At 50.9% G+C, this 17,044-nt stretch overlaps 1 protein-coding gene across 3 annotated transcripts in view; it reads left to right on the top strand.

The window, feature by feature from the left end:
- LOC133359833 (receptor-type tyrosine-protein phosphatase beta-like) overlaps nucleotides 1-17,044 on the top strand; it is a 101,508-nt gene that overhangs the window by 71,681 nt on the left and 12,783 nt on the right. For all 3 annotated transcript variants that reach the window (XM_061578378.1, XM_061578376.1, XM_061578377.1), the window contains 5 exons: nucleotides 1,248-1,505; nucleotides 2,094-2,438; nucleotides 10,422-10,571; nucleotides 12,667-12,868; nucleotides 13,642-13,763. In XM_061578378.1, coding sequence (XP_061434362.1) covers nucleotides 1,248-1,505; nucleotides 2,094-2,438; nucleotides 10,422-10,571; nucleotides 12,667-12,868; nucleotides 13,642-13,763 — 1,077 coding nt within the window. The remainder of the gene's footprint in view (nucleotides 1-1,247; nucleotides 1,506-2,093; nucleotides 2,439-10,421; nucleotides 10,572-12,666; nucleotides 12,869-13,641; nucleotides 13,764-17,044) is intronic.

Raw genomic sequence — 17,044 nt, 5'->3', positions numbered from 1 at the left:
GCGTATCACCACTACACAGGTAACAAGCTGAGATTAGGAGCACTCCAATTAAGAGTGTGCTCCTAATCTCAGCTCGTTACCTGGGAGCCAGAAATCTTTTTGATTGAGAGGGGGTCAAATACTTATTTCCCTCATTAAAATGCAAATCAATTTATAACATTTTTGACATGCGTTTTTCTGGATTTTGTTGTTGTTATTCTGTCTCTCGCTGTTCAAATAAACCTACCATTGAAATTATAGACTGATCATTTCTTTGTCAGTGGGCAAACGTACAAAATCAGCAGGGGATCCAATACTTTTTTCCCTCACTGTATAATGACGAACCCTTTTTTTTGCCATTCGTAGCCCAAATTATTATTTCACATTTTGCACAATTGAACTTGCCCATTTAGACAGCATAGGTCAAGACAAGCAGGCTGGACTGTGGGATATGACAGTAAATATGGGCTGTATTTAAAAATTTTGCAACGAAGTGCCTCATCTGCAGGTAAGATAGCATTTCCTTTGAATACTCCCCCAGTACCAACCGAGTCTATTCCTCACTTCTCTCCCAAGTTTCTCGCCCTCATTAACTCTAACTGGCCTCTCTATTGATGTGCTTTAAAGAAAGGCCTTTGTCAGAATTGTTGCTTATTATATATATTGAGTTTTTTTTATTGTGCATGACATGGTAATTATGTACATTTAGCAGTAGAGTAGCTATTCCTTCAGTGTATACAAATACGTCTTAGTGCTCTCTAGCTTCAGGGTTATATCGAAGTTGCGTTTGTGCATAGAATGGGTTTGCCTCGCTTTTTGGTTCTGTTTGTGCGATTTTGCGTAAATTTACCTCAACTTTTTCTACCCACAATTCGCCACGTGGTTTAAATTCAATGATATGCAGCTATGCGGTCGGAAGTGGTACAACATTGTGTGTGTACTCTTTGCGCTACTTGGCATGCATCTGTCTTGTGTGGTTCATTGTAGGTTGGGTGACTGTGGCTTATGCTCTGTGGTTTTGCTTTGTGTCCCGTTTTTCGAATGCATCTACTGCAAAAAGCAAATGAATCTGTAAATGTAATTTAAATCAGTTCACTGCACGTGCCCTCCCTGGCAAAGCCACAATCTCTTTGCGCCATTCTCTTACTGTGGCCTCGGGACATACTACTTTTACGTTTACTTTTGAGTACAAACTCACATTGGAAAACATTACAGAACCAAAGCCCAAAAATGTTGTGTTTTCCTCATTCTCTGTTGCTGTTTTACAGTGCCACCTAAAGTGAATGCCTCAGTGCTTGCAAAGACCACGACAACCATGACCATCTCATGGCCCACCAATCCTTGGGATGTGGACTACTTCATTGTCATCTTAAATGAAACTAATACTTCCGTAATTCACACCCTCAATGTATCATCTAGCCCTGCGACATTTACGTATCTGGTACCTGGCAGCAATTACAGTGCATCTGTAGTATCTCACAGCGGGAGAAATGCCACACCATCAGACATAATCTCAGACAGAACATGTAAGTACTTAAATTGGCTCATCCATTATTGATTCCATTACATTTCTGATATGTTACACATAATCGATGCAATTACCTGACTGTGAGTGGTAAGATGCCCCATTAGAAACTGTTTCAACGAGGGAAAATACTATGCTTAAAAGCCCCACTGTCATACATGTCAACGCCTTATCTATGCCTACCTTATTGCAGACCAATTCAGATATTATTGGTCACCCTGTGCCCTTATAAATATCAACGTTCATGCTACAAAGTCCCATCACAAGGGAGAAATATAAACAGACAAAAATATATACATAAATGTTTCCCGTATTGAAACGGCTGTACGCCGTTTGGACCTTAACTCAATTTCTCTGCACAAGAATACGGGTAAAACATATGGGTTGACAGGTATGCACTGTGCAACAAACTGTGGTGTTTATTTCCCACAGGTGTTGCACTGTATAAACATAGCATGATGCGGTAATGACTTAGTGCTCTGTCATGGTATTAACTACCCAGATATTTCCTGATGTTAATGCTTATGATTGTTTTATGACTGTGAAGATGGTGACAGTCAACATTTCATGGACATTCTTCTTTCCCCAGATCCAGCAACTGTCAGAGACTTTTATTGCTTCAAGTATTCCACGGAGAATATTTCCTGCAGTTGGTCTCTCCCCATTGGCGTGTGGAGCTTGCTGTACCTGGAAGTGATTAATGGCAATACTCTATTGCAGACTGTGAGCATTTCAAATGAAGAGCCCTTTTTCATAACCATATATCCTGTGGGCGATCCGATTGTAGAGCAACAAGGATTAGGAACTACCAATAGAACATTTGCCATGCTTGGACGTCTGAATCCGAACACTGAATATCAAGTCAATATTACCACCCACTCACGAGATCTGTACAGTGAAACTATACAAGGAAACGCAAATACCTACGTAGGCGGTAGGTTCGTTGATTTTATTGATATTTGAGTGCCCGTGATTTGTGTGGCTTGTGCCAATATACGAACGCATCCATCTGTCACACCATTATAAATGGGTGCAATGTACTTTATAGTTGGCCAGGTGGTCGAATGGCAAGGGTCCACTGTCCAGGCACCTCCCTCCAGCCCCTCTGAGCTATATCACCACATTTTTACTTTCTAATCTGTGGCTATCTCTAAAATGACACCTCACCACATTTGTGTGAATACTGTAGTTTCTAAGTTATCATCATGATATAAACCCAACAATCTAGATTTGAAGTTTTCGTGACTACAGGGAGCCATACTCTTTGGTTCCTTCGGATTCAGTTTTAGCTTCATTTATTTGGTATAGCCCTGTGAGCCATACGGCTCTTGAATCAGGTGCAACTGCAACAAACAAAACACATAAACAAGAAAACATCTTAAAGTGACTACGTGACAATGTGCAAACAGCAAATCCAGGAAAAAACCGTACACATTTTACAGAAAAAGCATCGGACACCAACACTGTGTGCAAAAATCCCAGTGGGATGCAAGTCAAACAACAACCACAAGACAACTTAGATTTAGGTCATCAGTCTAACTCCGTAGTACAACAAACAAACATGGCCACACCAAAAAACGCTTTCAAAAATCACCAAAATAAAGACATAAAAGCAATGTAACAGTGATCATAGGAACTGTGACCGAATTTTCACAATAAAGTCACATAGGTAAAATATATATTTTTTACTTACGTGACTTTACCGAAAAGATCCAAAAAGTCTAAACCCAACAACTTGAGATCCTGTCAATAGCTAACAAAGGTATAGTTCTGGGCCTCCCCGTGCTCGACTAAGCCTGATGTAGAGGTGTAATTGCGCATGTCTACGAATGTTGAGGTGTGATTATGCATGGCCACGGATGGCCAACAAACACAAGGGGCGGGGTTACGGCCGTACACAAGGGTGGCGCTCGCACCGACGTCCGCATGTGTATCCCCCACGGGCCTCCCCTTGGGGGCAAGTCCTATAAAAGGTGATGAGCCGAAAGGCTCGGGAGTCGGGACTCAGCTATAACCAGAGAAGACGGAAGACCAGCTAGTGTAGGCCCCAGAGCTCCCCTGGCTCGCTGTCCTTATAAGGGCCGACCAGGGCAAGCCGGTGGCGTGGCCCCGAGAGCCCAGACGAAGCTGGTCTGGTGACTCAGGGAGCCGGGATCCCAGCTTAACCAAGCTGGGACAGATAGCCTCCCCAGTCCCGTAGTGGAGGAATTGGTATAGGTTAGAGGGGTTAGCTGTCGAGAAATCCCTGTAGCCCAGTGACCTGTAAATAACTGTGTTGGTGTAATAAATAAGTGTGCCTCCGATCCTGTCGTCAAGCCTCCATATACTTACTACATCTGGTGTCAGAAGTAAAACGTCCAAACGATGGACACACGAGGGACGACACGTACCAAGGAGTCGGAGATGGAAGACGCCGCGGCCGATTCAACACCAGAGATGGCCGGGGTCGGATCGGAGCAGCCGGGGCCAAGTACGCCCGTGCCGCTACGACAAGAGGGGGGGGGATGCGTCGGCTGAAGGACTCCGGCTGGCCCACTCCCGCCTGGCGGAACTGCTCTACGCCGCCGCCGCTGCGTTGGAGGAGATCACGCGGTTGGGGGCTGGAGGGGCAGCGCGGGTCGACGACAGCAGCCGGCGCGCGGCAACGTTTCCCGCCACCCCGACGCGGCTGGCGGTTAAATTTCCCGCCATCTCTACAGTGCGAGCGGACGGCGGGGCCGGCCCGCGTCACGTGACTGCTGAGCGCCAAGCACAAGCCGTGACATCATCAACACCGGCCGGCGCGTCAACATCGGAGCAACCGGCGATGCCATGTGCACAGCCCGCCCACACTGTATCATCGGCGGGGAGCGACGGAGAGCGATCTACAGCCACGGGCGTCGCCTTGCAGCAGCGTCTGCCACCTCTGAAAGAATTCGTAGGCGCAGACGGAGACTGGGGCGGCTTCAAGAGACGGTTCATCGCTCATCAGGAGATGGCGAACTGGACGGACGCCGAGGCTCTACGCGCGCTGCCAGCGATGCTGGACAACGACGCCCTGGCTACCCTCACCTCGGCGCCGAGGGAAAAGCGCGCCACCCTACACCTGGCGTTGCAGCTGCTGTCAGCCGTCTATGGGCCGCCTTCGGACTGCAGGCAGCTTTTCCACGATCGGCGTCGGGGCACCAACGAATCACCTCTGGCCTTCCGGACTGCTCTCCTGGCTCTAGCGAAGGCTGCTTTCCCAAGGATGGACGAGGAAGGAGTGGATGCCATGGTGGCTGAGAAGCTGCTGCTACTCGCTGATGAGCTGGACGTCAACGTCCTGGCTCAAGACGACTCAGAGATGTCGTCCCTGCTGGTCGCGCGCCACATCCACGGGGGCTTGCGGTCCCTTTGTCGAAAGGCGGCAAAGGGGGCGGCCAGCCATGCCATGGCGGCTACCGCCCTCCCATCGGAGGAGGTCTGCGGGGTGGAGCGGCGAGGGGAATGGAGAGCGGCAGTACCACAGGCTCGGAATGGACCGAGCCGCCAGGAGCAGCCCAGGACATCGGGGGCGCTCACACGCTGCTACAACTGTGGCCTGCAAGGCCACGTTGCGTCAGGATGCCGGGCTCCCCGTCAGCGCGGGGCGACACCTCGTCAGGACGCCACGCCGTCTCCTCCCAAGCTCCAGCAGAGAAATACGGCGAGTCGCGGCACCTCACACGTTTGGCCCACGCACACATCCGACACACACTCACGCGCCCAACTAAACAGGGCTCCAAATTCCCCATCCGTCGCGCGCGATCGTTCGGAAATGCGGCGGGCGCTCCAACCGGGTCAGTGGTCGGAGCTCGCCCATCGTGTCGTTGCTGCGTCGGCGGGATCTTCGGTCGTGGTCGGTCACATTGATGGGGTAGAGGTGCGGATTTTAATGGACACAGGGGCATCGGCGACCATTATATCTGATTTAATTTATAACATCCTTCCCGTTCAAAGTCGTCCCTTGCTCCCTGTTGACGTGCCGTGCTATGCCGCTAACGGGGGCTCTCTGGGCATTATTGGCCAAATCCGCGCCACTATCTGCATTGGGGACATTAAATTATCCGGGCCTGTTTTGGTTTCCTCCTCACTCGCGGTTCCGTGCCTGTTGGGGACGGATTTTCTGGCAAAAATGCCAAACCGCATCCTTATTGACCAAGGGTGCATTGAGCTCCCATCGGGCCGACGCGTTACATTTCTGTCTTCCCCCACCAAGGAGCGTCGGGCGTTTGCCACCGTGCAGGCGCTCGTCACAAAAACTGTGCGCGTGCCTCCGGGGGCTCAGATGCTCGTCCCTCTTAGATTGCGTCGGCCGTTTAATGAAGGGGTTGCGGATCGGGGGGTCTTGTTGGGACCATCTCGGGCCGGGGTAAATGGACCAGATTTGCTCGCGGCTCAGACCATGGTGAGAGGGGATGGGGACCCCTTCATTGCAGTCCTTAATGTGGGATCGCGAACGGCCGTGGTTCCTCAAGGGACCGTGCTTGCACACGCAACGCCGGTACCCTATGAGGAACCACTCGTGGGTCAGGTATCCACTGATCCTCCGTCGCGACCGCATTCGGACTGTGATGACGGTTGGCTGGATGCGCTTTGCGCGGGTTCAGTGGACCTGTCCGACTCGCAGCGCGCGCAGCTGCGAGTTCTTCTGAGCGAATTTGCTGACGTTTTTAGTCAACACAAATTTGATATTGGTTGTACTAAATTGCTGCGACACCATATTGACACGGGTGACAGCGCGCCAATCCGCCAAAATCCCTTTCGGTTGAGTCCCGCCGAAAAGGATCATGTCAAATCGGCTGTTGATGACATGCTAGCCGCCGATATCATTTCCCCTTCCAATAGCCCGTGGGGCGCGCCGATCGTTTTGGTGAAAAAACACGACGGATCACTGCGGTTTTGTGTCGACTTTCGGCGTCTGAACAAAATCTCTGTGGCAGATGCGTACCCGCTTCCTCGAATGGATGAGTCGCTCGATGCCTTGGCGGGGGCGCGATTCTTTTCCACCCTCGATTTGCTATCTGGATTCTGGCAGCTTCCTCTGGATGACGAATCAAAACCTAAGACTGCTTTTTCGGACACCGCAGGGTCTCTTCCAATTTAACCGCTTGCCGATGGGTTTACATTCTGCGCCGGCAACTTTTCAGCGGTTAATGGAATTGGTCTTGGCAGGGTTGCAATGGGATTCGTGTTTGATTTACTTAGACGATGTCATCGTCTTTAGCAAATCCTTCGAGGAACACCTCCAGAGGTTGCGTGCTGTTTTTCTCAAAATGCGGGCTGCCAATTTGAAATTTAAACCACAGAAGTGCCATTTACTCCGCGAATCGGTGCGATATTTGGGTCACATTGTTGGGCGCTCGGGGATATCCACTGATCCCGCCAAAACGGAATGCGTCAGCTCCTGGCCGACTCCCACCTCTGTGGGAGAGGTCAGGAGTTTCATTGGGTTCGCGTCGTATTATCGGCGATTTGTGGCTGACTTCGCTACGATTGCGAAACCTTTGCATGCCTTGACGTCCAAGGGAGTCAGGTTTCATTGGGGGCCGGAGGAGGAGGCTTCTTTTCGCGCCCTCCGGAATGCTTTGGTGGGGGCGCCGCCGTTGAATTACCCGGATTTTTCACAACCCTTCTTGCTCGATACAGATGCAAGTAACACGGGCATCGGGGGCGTGCTGTCCCAGCTCATTGGGGGCGTAGAGCATGTGGTGGCTTACGGTAGTCGGGTACTGTCTCCAGCCGAACAGCGGTACTGCGTTACCCGTCGGGAATTATTAGCGATTGTTTATTTCATTCAGCAGTACCGCCCGTATCTGTACGGTCGGCGGTTCACCGTCCGTACAGATCATGCGGCCCTACAATACGCCCTGCGGGTTCAACAACCATCGGGCCAGTTGTCTCGATGGTTGGAGATTCTCCAAGACTATGACTTTGTCACCACATATCGTAAGGGTCTCCGCCACACGAACGCTGACGCCCTGTCGCGATTGCCACCCACTTCGGAGTGCGCGTGCCTCTTGGGTTCGGGGCGTTGTAGGTCTCCGAACGTCACCACCGATTCGGTCCTCGTGGCCGCTGCCGATGCACCTTCGGTTTCGGGTCCTATCGAGCAAGAAGGGAGGGATTCGTTGCTGGGGTTGTCAGTCGCGGAATGGGGTCGCCTCCAAATGGAGGACACCTCCCTCCTCGCTCTGCGCCGTCGCGCCGGGGGGATTGGCCAGGGGGTGGAAAACGTTGACTCGTGGGGGTTGTTCCAGGGACTTTTAATGCACTGGAATGGTAAAACCCGGCGCCAGCGGCTCGTGGTGCCTGCTGCTTTAAGGGGTAAGGTGGTATGGGCTGTTCATGAGCGGCTTCTGCACTTGGGGGTTCATAAGACCTTTGCCACGCTCCAGCTAGATTTCTTCTGGCCGGGCATGGAAAAGGACGTGGGGGACCTCTTGGGGTCGTGCACGCAATGCGCGCAGAGGAAGCCACCTGCTAGGGGGTCCAACCCTCCGCTGCAGTCCATAAAAGTTTCCAGGGTTAACGAGCTCGTCGCTCTGGACATACTTGGCCCATTTCCCGCTACACCCAGGGGCAATAGGTATTTACTAACGGGGGTTGAATACTTCACGAGATGGCCTATGGCCTGGCCCCTGGCGAACCAATCGGCAGCAGCCATCGCGGAGGCATTTGTCCAGGGCTATGTCCTCGACAAGGGTGCTCCGGAACGGCTGCTTACTGACCAGGGTAGGAATTTTTCTGGTAAACTCCTACGTGAGGTGTGCGACCTCTTGGGTACGGAGAAGGTTCGGACCTCTCCGTATCACCCACAAACTGACGGGATGGTGGAATGGCTGCATCGGACCATCACGTCCATGCTGTCCCAGCAGGTGTCGGTATCCCAGACGGATTGGGACCTCCGCATAGCCGGTGTGTTGCAGGCCTACAGAATGGCTCCCCATGCGGCCACCGGATTTTCCCCTTTCTTTTTAATGTATGGGCGCGAAGTTAACCCTCCTGTGGCGACCCAGCTGAAGCTCTCGGCGCTCCAGGCGAAGTCTAAGTTGTCCGAACACGTTAAATTTAACATCGCTCAATTGTCTGAGGCGCGGGAAGCGGCCGTGCAAAATTCTGAACTCCGCCAGAAGGCGAACGAGAGGCTTCGGTTGGGGCGGGTGCAGGTGGTCAAATGGGTACCAGGGGACAGGGCGTGGTTGCACTGTCCTCAGGTGCCGCTGGCAACCTCGTCGAAATTGGTACGGCCGTGGCGGGGGCCAGTGGAGGTCGTGCAGGTTTTGCGGCCGCAATGTGTTCGCGTCAAATGGGGGAGGCGCCGGTGGTATGTGCACCCCTCAAGGTTAAAACCATTCGTCACGCCGCCCCGGGGTTCACACACACACACGCATGGCCAAACGTGTGAGGGTGTCGCCGACTCCCCGTCGTCGCTGCACTCGCCTAACCTGACGCCAACTGTTCCGCCCCCAGGTGAAACAGGAGTGACGGGCCCACGCCCACCAACCCCTCCCGGAGGGGTCGGGGGTCACTCGGCAGCGGAGCCTGACCCTCTTGCACCCGGACCGTCAACAACCGTCACTGAGCGTGCCGGGACGGGCCCTTGTGACGGACCCGCCGCGAGAACGCGCGCCAAAACGCGCAGACTTTTGTGAGGTCGGCCGTTGGGGGGCCTTGCGGACAAAAGGGGAGGGGTGTTGTGAGGTCGGCCGTTGGGGGGCCTTGCGGACGATGGGAAAGGTGACGTCCGGAGTGTATATATATGTTGGTTTTGGGGTGTTATCCGGGGGGGGTGCGTCGGGTTATTTTTTTTTTTTTCTCTCTCTCTCTCTTCCTCTCGTTGTTCTTGTTCTTGTTAAAAATTACGCGAGGCACACACGGGGTTTTTGTGAGGGATGCACCTTTATTCTGATTTTTTTTTTTTGCAGCCGGGGACGGCTGCGAGCTGTACAGGGGGGGGTGATGTAGAGGTGTAATTGCGCATGTCTACGAATGTTGAGGTGTGATTATGCATGGCCACGGATGGCCAACAAACACAAGGGGCGGGGTTACGGCCGTACACAAGGGTGGCGCTCGCACCGACGTCCGCATGTGTATCCCCCACGGGCCCCCCCTTGGGGGCAAGTCCTATAAAAGGTGATGAGCCGAAAGGCTCGGGAGTCGGGACTCAGCTATAACCAGAGAAGACGGAAGACCAGCTAGTGTAGGCCCCAGAGCTCCCCTGGCTCGCTGTCCTTATAAGGGCCGACCAGGGCAAGCCGGTGGCGTGGCCCCGTGAGCCCAGACGAAGCTGGTCTGGTGACTCAGGGAGCCGGGATCCCAGCTTAACCAAGCTGGGACAGATAGCCTCCCCAGTCCCGTAGTGGAGGAATTGGTATAGGTTAGAGGGGTTAGCTGTCGAGAAATCCCTGTAGCCCAGTGACCTGTAAATAACTGTGTTGGTGTAATAAATAAGTGTGCCTCCGATCCTGTCGTCAAGCCTCCATATACTTACTACACTTATATGACTGCCTGGTGAAGTATTAAACGTCAGCACTGGTGACGCTTGTGGAACTGGCCTCGTCAAACTCTCTCGTGCGCCCGTTCTCACTTCAGTTAGCTGCTCGTTAAGAGCCCTTCCCTGGACAGGCTTTAAAATACATATCAGGGATTTTGTTTTGTGAGGTGCAGTGATTGTTTTGGACACTGCACTATGAACCTGGTGACCAGAGTTCATTATCTGACACAGTGGCGAGTGATAACCAACACCGGCCTGAGGACCCCCCCCCCACTTCACTACCCCGCACTGAGCAGCATGTCGAAGTACGGTCAAGCAATGTCCATTCCTTCATCCAGCAGTGGATGAACAAATTTCTCTCAATGACTACAGTTTGTGTAACTGTACTTATGTCCAAACCTCCCGTGCTCATGTGGCCAGCTCCTCCACTTGTTCCGAACACGGTGGTCATCACAACGGTGCAGAACCAGGTGACACTGAGCAGCCTGACCGTCTCCTTCAGCTGCAGCTGGTTCCAGAACACAAACGGCGACCTCAAGTATTACACGGTCATCGTCAAGCAGTCTGAGGGTAATGCAATGGACGTGCCAGGAATATGGCTCGGTCACTTCATTCATGCACGACTAAAATGAGATTTCACTTTCTACCAGGGGGAATGAGATGAGACGTTAGAGCACTTGCTGAGTATGTGAGAGGTAGTGGGATCAATGTTCGCATCTTCCAATCTGTTCTATAACGCGGTGGTAGTTTCGTTCCTGAAGGACACTGCATTATGGGAAAATCGCGTTTAAAGAAATAATATATATAGGGTAAAACACAGTCTCCGATAACATGTGCATGGGTAGCATCCAGCAGCACCCGCATTACGCGATGCTACGTCGAGTCAGCCGCAGAACCACTAATTTCTACTCACTCACGTAGCGTCGTTATGCTCAATTGTGTTATATCCAGTTCGCATCCGGTTAATAAAAAAATGTGTTTCCTAATACATTCGCGTTTATATCCAATTCCCGTTATGAAAACACGTTTATCCAGGTAGTGGTAGCTATGCAGACCTGTAATTCACAACATTGGAGGCCAGGGTTGGAGGATTACACAAGTATAGTGAAACACCGTATCCAGTAAGGTCCTGGTCACGTACTCTCACTCGCCAGGAGAAGGCATCTGTATGAAACGGTCTTGCCCTCCGTGCATTTTCTCTAGGTACACCGGTTTCCCCCTTTATGTAAATACCCATAATTGACCGATAACACCTTAATCGAGAGATAACTGCAGAGCTAGCCTGGGGTGGGGGGGTTTCTGGGTCTCAATTTGCTGCCAGCTCACTTCCTGGCTGCTGCATTTTCATCTTGTCGGTGGTTCCTTCTTGCACCTCTGAGTCCTTCTCCATCTGCGTGAGCGAGCAAATGGTGGGTGGCGAATTACGAGTTGAAATTGTTAAGTGTTTTTTCTTTACTTTAAGCAAAACACAGGTCCGTTACAGCACATCATGAGACTCGTATGACTCAATGTAGCCTGATTGCGCGGGATATTCCCAATGCATTTGGGGGGGGGGGTAACTTATTGGTAGAGGGGGCCTGCTGCTCCATTCAGTAGGGAACCTCGAGGAGGGGAAAGGGTTTCCATCAAGAGAAGTGGGGGTGGGGGGAATTGTTATGGTTATGAATAACCGTAGTACAGTAATCCCTTGTCAACCGCGAAGGGTTAGGTTCCTGAAATCCCTCGGGGTTGGTAAAGTGCAGGGCCTATGAGAAAGTGGGTTTGGCGAAACATCGCCACAGTCAGACACGTCATAGTTTAACTAAGTTTCCTGTTCATTAACTAAGCACTGAATAAAATGCAATACATTACACAATAACATAATAAAACATTACCTTTACATACCTTCAATATGAACAGATGATGACGATAATAATGATGGGGGAAGGGCTGGTTAGAAGGAGTGGCTCAACCCACCCTCCCCCTCTTCGTCTGGGCCACAGACACAATACTATCATCACTTGCTGCATGCTTCGGATCCATTATTAAGGATAATATTAATGTGTACTATACAATATGTACAATAAAACAGATGGTCAGCTGATCAGCTAAGCAGTGCCACGGTCCCATGAAAAGTGTAAGAATGATGTCACGGTACACAATGTCATTCTGTACATCATGTCATTTCCTGAACACCGTGCTTACCCGTGGATACTCAAATTTCTAGGCCGCGGTTGCTAAATTGGTATACTGTAAAATTATTTCGTGAGAAGGAGTGTGAATCTGACCGACGGAGGAGGTAGCAACATGGAGAAGATTGGGTAACTACTGGCCAAGAGGGTTGCCTCGCGTCTCACAGGAGTCTGCGAGACAATATGGCGGATACTATGCGGTAGCGCCAATTTTGATTTCACTACTCAGCGTGACTCGCAATTTGTGTATAATCAAACTGAGATGCTCGTGGTACGAAAACAAGTAAATCCATGTACACTTACATCTCATGGTTGGTAAACAGGTATATAGAAGTAAATCCGCATATACTTAAATCTCGCAGTGGATACATTTGCGGTTGCCAAGGGATTACTGTTTATACACATTTTAAATCTAAAGTGCAACTTTTCCTGTGCAATTTTGTGCCATGTATACGGCGGAATCCACTCATGAATCACTAAATCCAATCACACAGGAACCCAAGTCGAGAGTCCAGAGAAGAGGTGGCCAATGAGCAGGTACTATGATAATGGCAGCACGGACGCGTACCAGGTGGAGGATCGCGTCTACCCGTCTGAGTGCTCCAACTCCAACTCCACCGCCAACGTCCAAATTGGCACCGGTAGATCGAACGGCAATTTCTATGATGCACCCTTGAAGCAAAACACTTCGTACAGGTATGTCCTGGCTGTGCATTAGCTTATTCAATAAATGATATCCCACTATAATGTTGATGTGATGTTCCGATAAGCAGTGTGATATCACGTAGTCACATGAGCAGGTGCCTTGACCAGACCTGCATAGAACACGTTTATAAATTAAATGGCCAATTTACTCAGAAAATAAACTTCTGATTCTGAGACATTAAACTTGTGCAGTTTTCCTTGACCGACAGTTGCCTGAGATAATCTGCCATACTGATCTGCTGCTAATATCCTTGGTTATCAGGATGCACTCGTGGTAAACGAAATACTATATAAAGAGCTATAGGTCATTATAACAATGGTTCCAATGGAGACTTGTTAGCGATAGCACTATATATTTTTATTAATAAGCGATATACGAGGGTTTCTTTGGGGTATCGGTATACTATTTAATAGCCTTAATAATTCTACTTTTACATCTGATAAATATATTAAAGCATAATATAAATAAAAATAACTTAATGGTGACATAAAAATTAAATAAGTTATGTACTCACCAGATTAACCAGTCTGTCGTAAATACACATTCCGCGGAAAGCTGAACTAACCAATGTGATTACTCGATCCATGTTTGACCTCATGCATGTGGTTAATGCAGACTTGCTGCCTTGCAATAGGTGTCTTTTGTGTTTGAACATCTTAACACCTTCTGTATAATTGCCTTTTCCTAATTCCCCACTCATCAGGCGTCTAAATTCCTACGCCCATTCTCGTGTTCTTCCACCTTGTCCATTATGACTATTCAGGCTCAGTTTCCGCGTCTACACGTACCTTCCAAATGCACGCTCCATCCGCGCTGGAGGGGTAGCCATCTACACGGACACACTCTTCTCTCCACCGCTTAGGACCTTAGCAGGTGGCATTGAGAGTAAGTATCCCAACTACTGCCATTCCGCATGAAAACATCCAGTTTGTGTATGTGTAGTGACTAACTCGCAGACGATAAGACTTGGAGGCACTTCTTCATTAACAAAGGGTTAAAACACTTAATAATTAGTCCGTCTATTGTCGGCGACGCTACTCAGCCAGGACAGTTGGTAGGTTGCCTGACTAGCAGCGCCCCAAGATAGTAAAGACGGAGACCACGACAAGACAAATGGTGAAGATGACGAGAAGAATGGTGAAGACGACGAGAAGGATGGTGAAGACGACGAGAAGAATAGTGACGAAGAACTTCAGCAGCACGACGGGGATCCCATTCCAACAACAGCCCCGAGGTCCCCTACAGGGCCCCCTCTTATACTGTCAGTGTGGCCTCGCTCCGCTCCTTGCCACGCCCCTACTAGCACGTTCCTGGTGTGCCCCTTCTGTGACCTTTCACCTAGATCCCCCTCTCGTGTATATCCTGGCCTGCTGACGTCAGGACTGCTGTATGTCGCAGATCCCCTTTTCTGCCAGCCGCCAGTGCTATGCCACTTCATCACCTCCCACCCCTCCCCGTGAAAAACACAGTTGTCTCGGCTGACACCAATCACATATAGAGAGGGCGAACTCACAAGAATGTGCTAAATCAATTAAGCTAACATGGAGGGATAATGAACTTTAGATGATATATTTTTTAACTATGAACCCGAACCGCATGGAAGTGAACAATTTTCGACGATCGCTGGCATGCCGCAGCCCACAAGCATCGGGAAGGACCCCAGATCAACCAGTGGCCACAGCCGGGCTCGCGTCTGTGGCCACCCACCAGATGGTGACGGAACTCAATTGAACAACAGAAAGGGAGCGGTTAATCGAAACGAAGCACTCTTTGAACATGTCCTCATCGCCAGACCCACAGCTGGGATGGGAATTGGTGTGCTGGGAACGCCCGGGACACTACACAAATGACCTAACGGGCACGGCCCCTCCCGGGAAGAAGAAGATGGCAACCGGTCACTCACACCCAGTCCGTCCTTTGGAGGTGCTGCCAGATGGTCTGTGGGCGTTAGGCGCTGGAATCCTGTGGGCGATACAATGGAATCCTTCTGACACGTAACTTCCGGGCTCGCCCACCCCAGCTCGTCAAACACATCAGACACCCGGCACTCAGGAAGTACAGATGAACTGTCAACATAGGGTGGAATATAGGGTTTCAACCGTTTCAGGTGCACAAACCAGCGACAGCGACTGACCTGTATACGCATGCACTGTGGCCTCATGACCTCAATCACGTCAACAGGGCCCTGCCATGGCCGGTGCAATTTAGGGGATGTGCCCAGGGGCACTTGGGGACAATGCAACCATGCCTTGTCCCCAGCGGTCCATGGGGTCCCGTACTCCCATAGTCCTACAGGTTTTTCATTCGTGGCCTGTCGTTTAGCCGAATTCCCTCGAGATGCCTCCTGCGCCTCCATCAGCCACCTAATCGTGACCTGCATGGGCATAACGGTCTTTTTGCCCATGTCCATGCCAAACTGAGCCTCCATGGGGGGTTCACGTTCTCTCCCATACATTAGGTAAAACGGGGAGAATCCTGTTGAGGCGTGAGGGGCCATCTTGTACGCAGCCAGAACACCAGGAATGTATAAGTCCCAGTCCGACTGTGCCTCATTAACCGGTTGGCACAACATGGATGTAAGGATCCTGTGCAAGTGCTCCACCAACCCGTCCGTCTGGGGATGGTAGGGCGATGTACGGATTTTTTTTAATTCCCAGAGAATTGCACACCTCCCTTAACAATTTTGAAGAAAAATTTCGTCCCTGATCCATAAGAAGTTGTTCCGGAGCCCCTTTGTCCAAAACATACCCATGCAGGAATGCATCCGTAATGGATGCGGCCAACTGGTCTGGCAGAGGCCATGCCACCGGCCACTGGGACAGATATTCTACCCTGACAAGGAAGAATTTGTTTCCCCTCTGAGCGGCAGGAAATGGCCTGAGGATGTCCAGAGCAACTAGTTCGTTAACACGAGACACCGTGATGGATTGTCACGGTGGCTGGACCTGCCTTGGTGGCGGCTTGCGGCGAGCGCAGTCAGTACAACCTCTGACAATGTGATACACGTCGTCCGTCATCCCGGGCCAAAATAAGTTACGCTTCAGTGTCAGCAAGGTTTTACAAACTCCAAGGTGCATTAATTTCTCGTGGACAGCCCGTGTGAGTTTACCCTGCAGAGCAGTCAGCACCACCATACAATAACGTTGCAGCCACTCATCCCACCTCATCAAAAGTCTTTAATGGAGGACTATAAGGGACATTCCCACTGGCACATTTTTACTACCTCTCGCCCCAACGCGACGCAGCAACTTTAACAAAGGGTCGTCCTCCGCCTGGAAGCGTCCCCATTCAGCGTGCATGAGACCAATTGTGCTGTCACAATGAGCAGTTGTCTCGGGTGGTTTTTCATCGACGGATGCCACTCCAACATACGGCAATTCCGGAGCCGATAAATTACATCGGCCGGCACCCATTCGACACGCACGCTGGTCTCTTGGTGGTAACTGGCACAGCGCATCCGCATTGCAGTGCCTTACACCCTTCCTGTAGGTGAATATGAAGGAGTAGTCCTGCAAAAATTTTAACCAGCGGGAAAGTTGGCTGGTCAACCCATAAGGCATTTTGAAGAGCTATGTGGTCTGTGCGCACGACAATGTTCCATACGTAAAAGTGCGGCCTATATTGCTGCACAGTACAAAATGGCCAAATAAATTCTGCGCATCACGCAGTGCCACTGCTCTGCGGGGGACAGCACACGGCTCCCATAGGCCACTACCATCTCCGCACCATTCACGACCTGGATTTCGGTGTCGCTGGCGTCCTCATCCAACACAAAGGGCTGAGAGAAATCAGGGTATCCAAAGGGAGGTGCATTGGTGAAGCCATCGCACAGCGCAAGAAACGCAGCATCCTCCTCCCCACACCAAAATCTCTGGCCCTTGGCAGTGAGCGCGTGGAGCAGCTTAGCGATCATTGTGAACTTGGGGATGAACCGGCAATGATACGATGCAAACCCGACAAAACTGCGGACTTCACCCACCAACGTGTGGGTTGGCCATGTGTACACTTGTAGTGTGTCAAACTGAGTCACAGACGTTGTCTTTGGGAGCAACAATATTAACACAACATACAATAGGGTGGTGACCACCCAACTAACCATGAATCCCCTCGATGGGTTCGCGATCCCGGTCCGGACAACGAGCTGGGTCCTGAACCGTGTGGCTGGA

This window comes from Lethenteron reissneri, chromosome 66 (genome assembly GCF_015708825.2).
Source record: "Lethenteron reissneri isolate LAM-NWPU_2019-01 chromosome 66, ASM1570882v1, whole genome shotgun sequence".
In the NCBI taxonomy this organism is placed as follows: Eukaryota; Metazoa; Chordata; class Hyperoartia; order Petromyzontiformes; family Petromyzontidae; genus Lethenteron; species Lethenteron reissneri.
The sequence above is the reverse complement of the archived record's forward strand: the minus strand, read 5'-3'. Positions and strand labels throughout refer to the sequence as shown.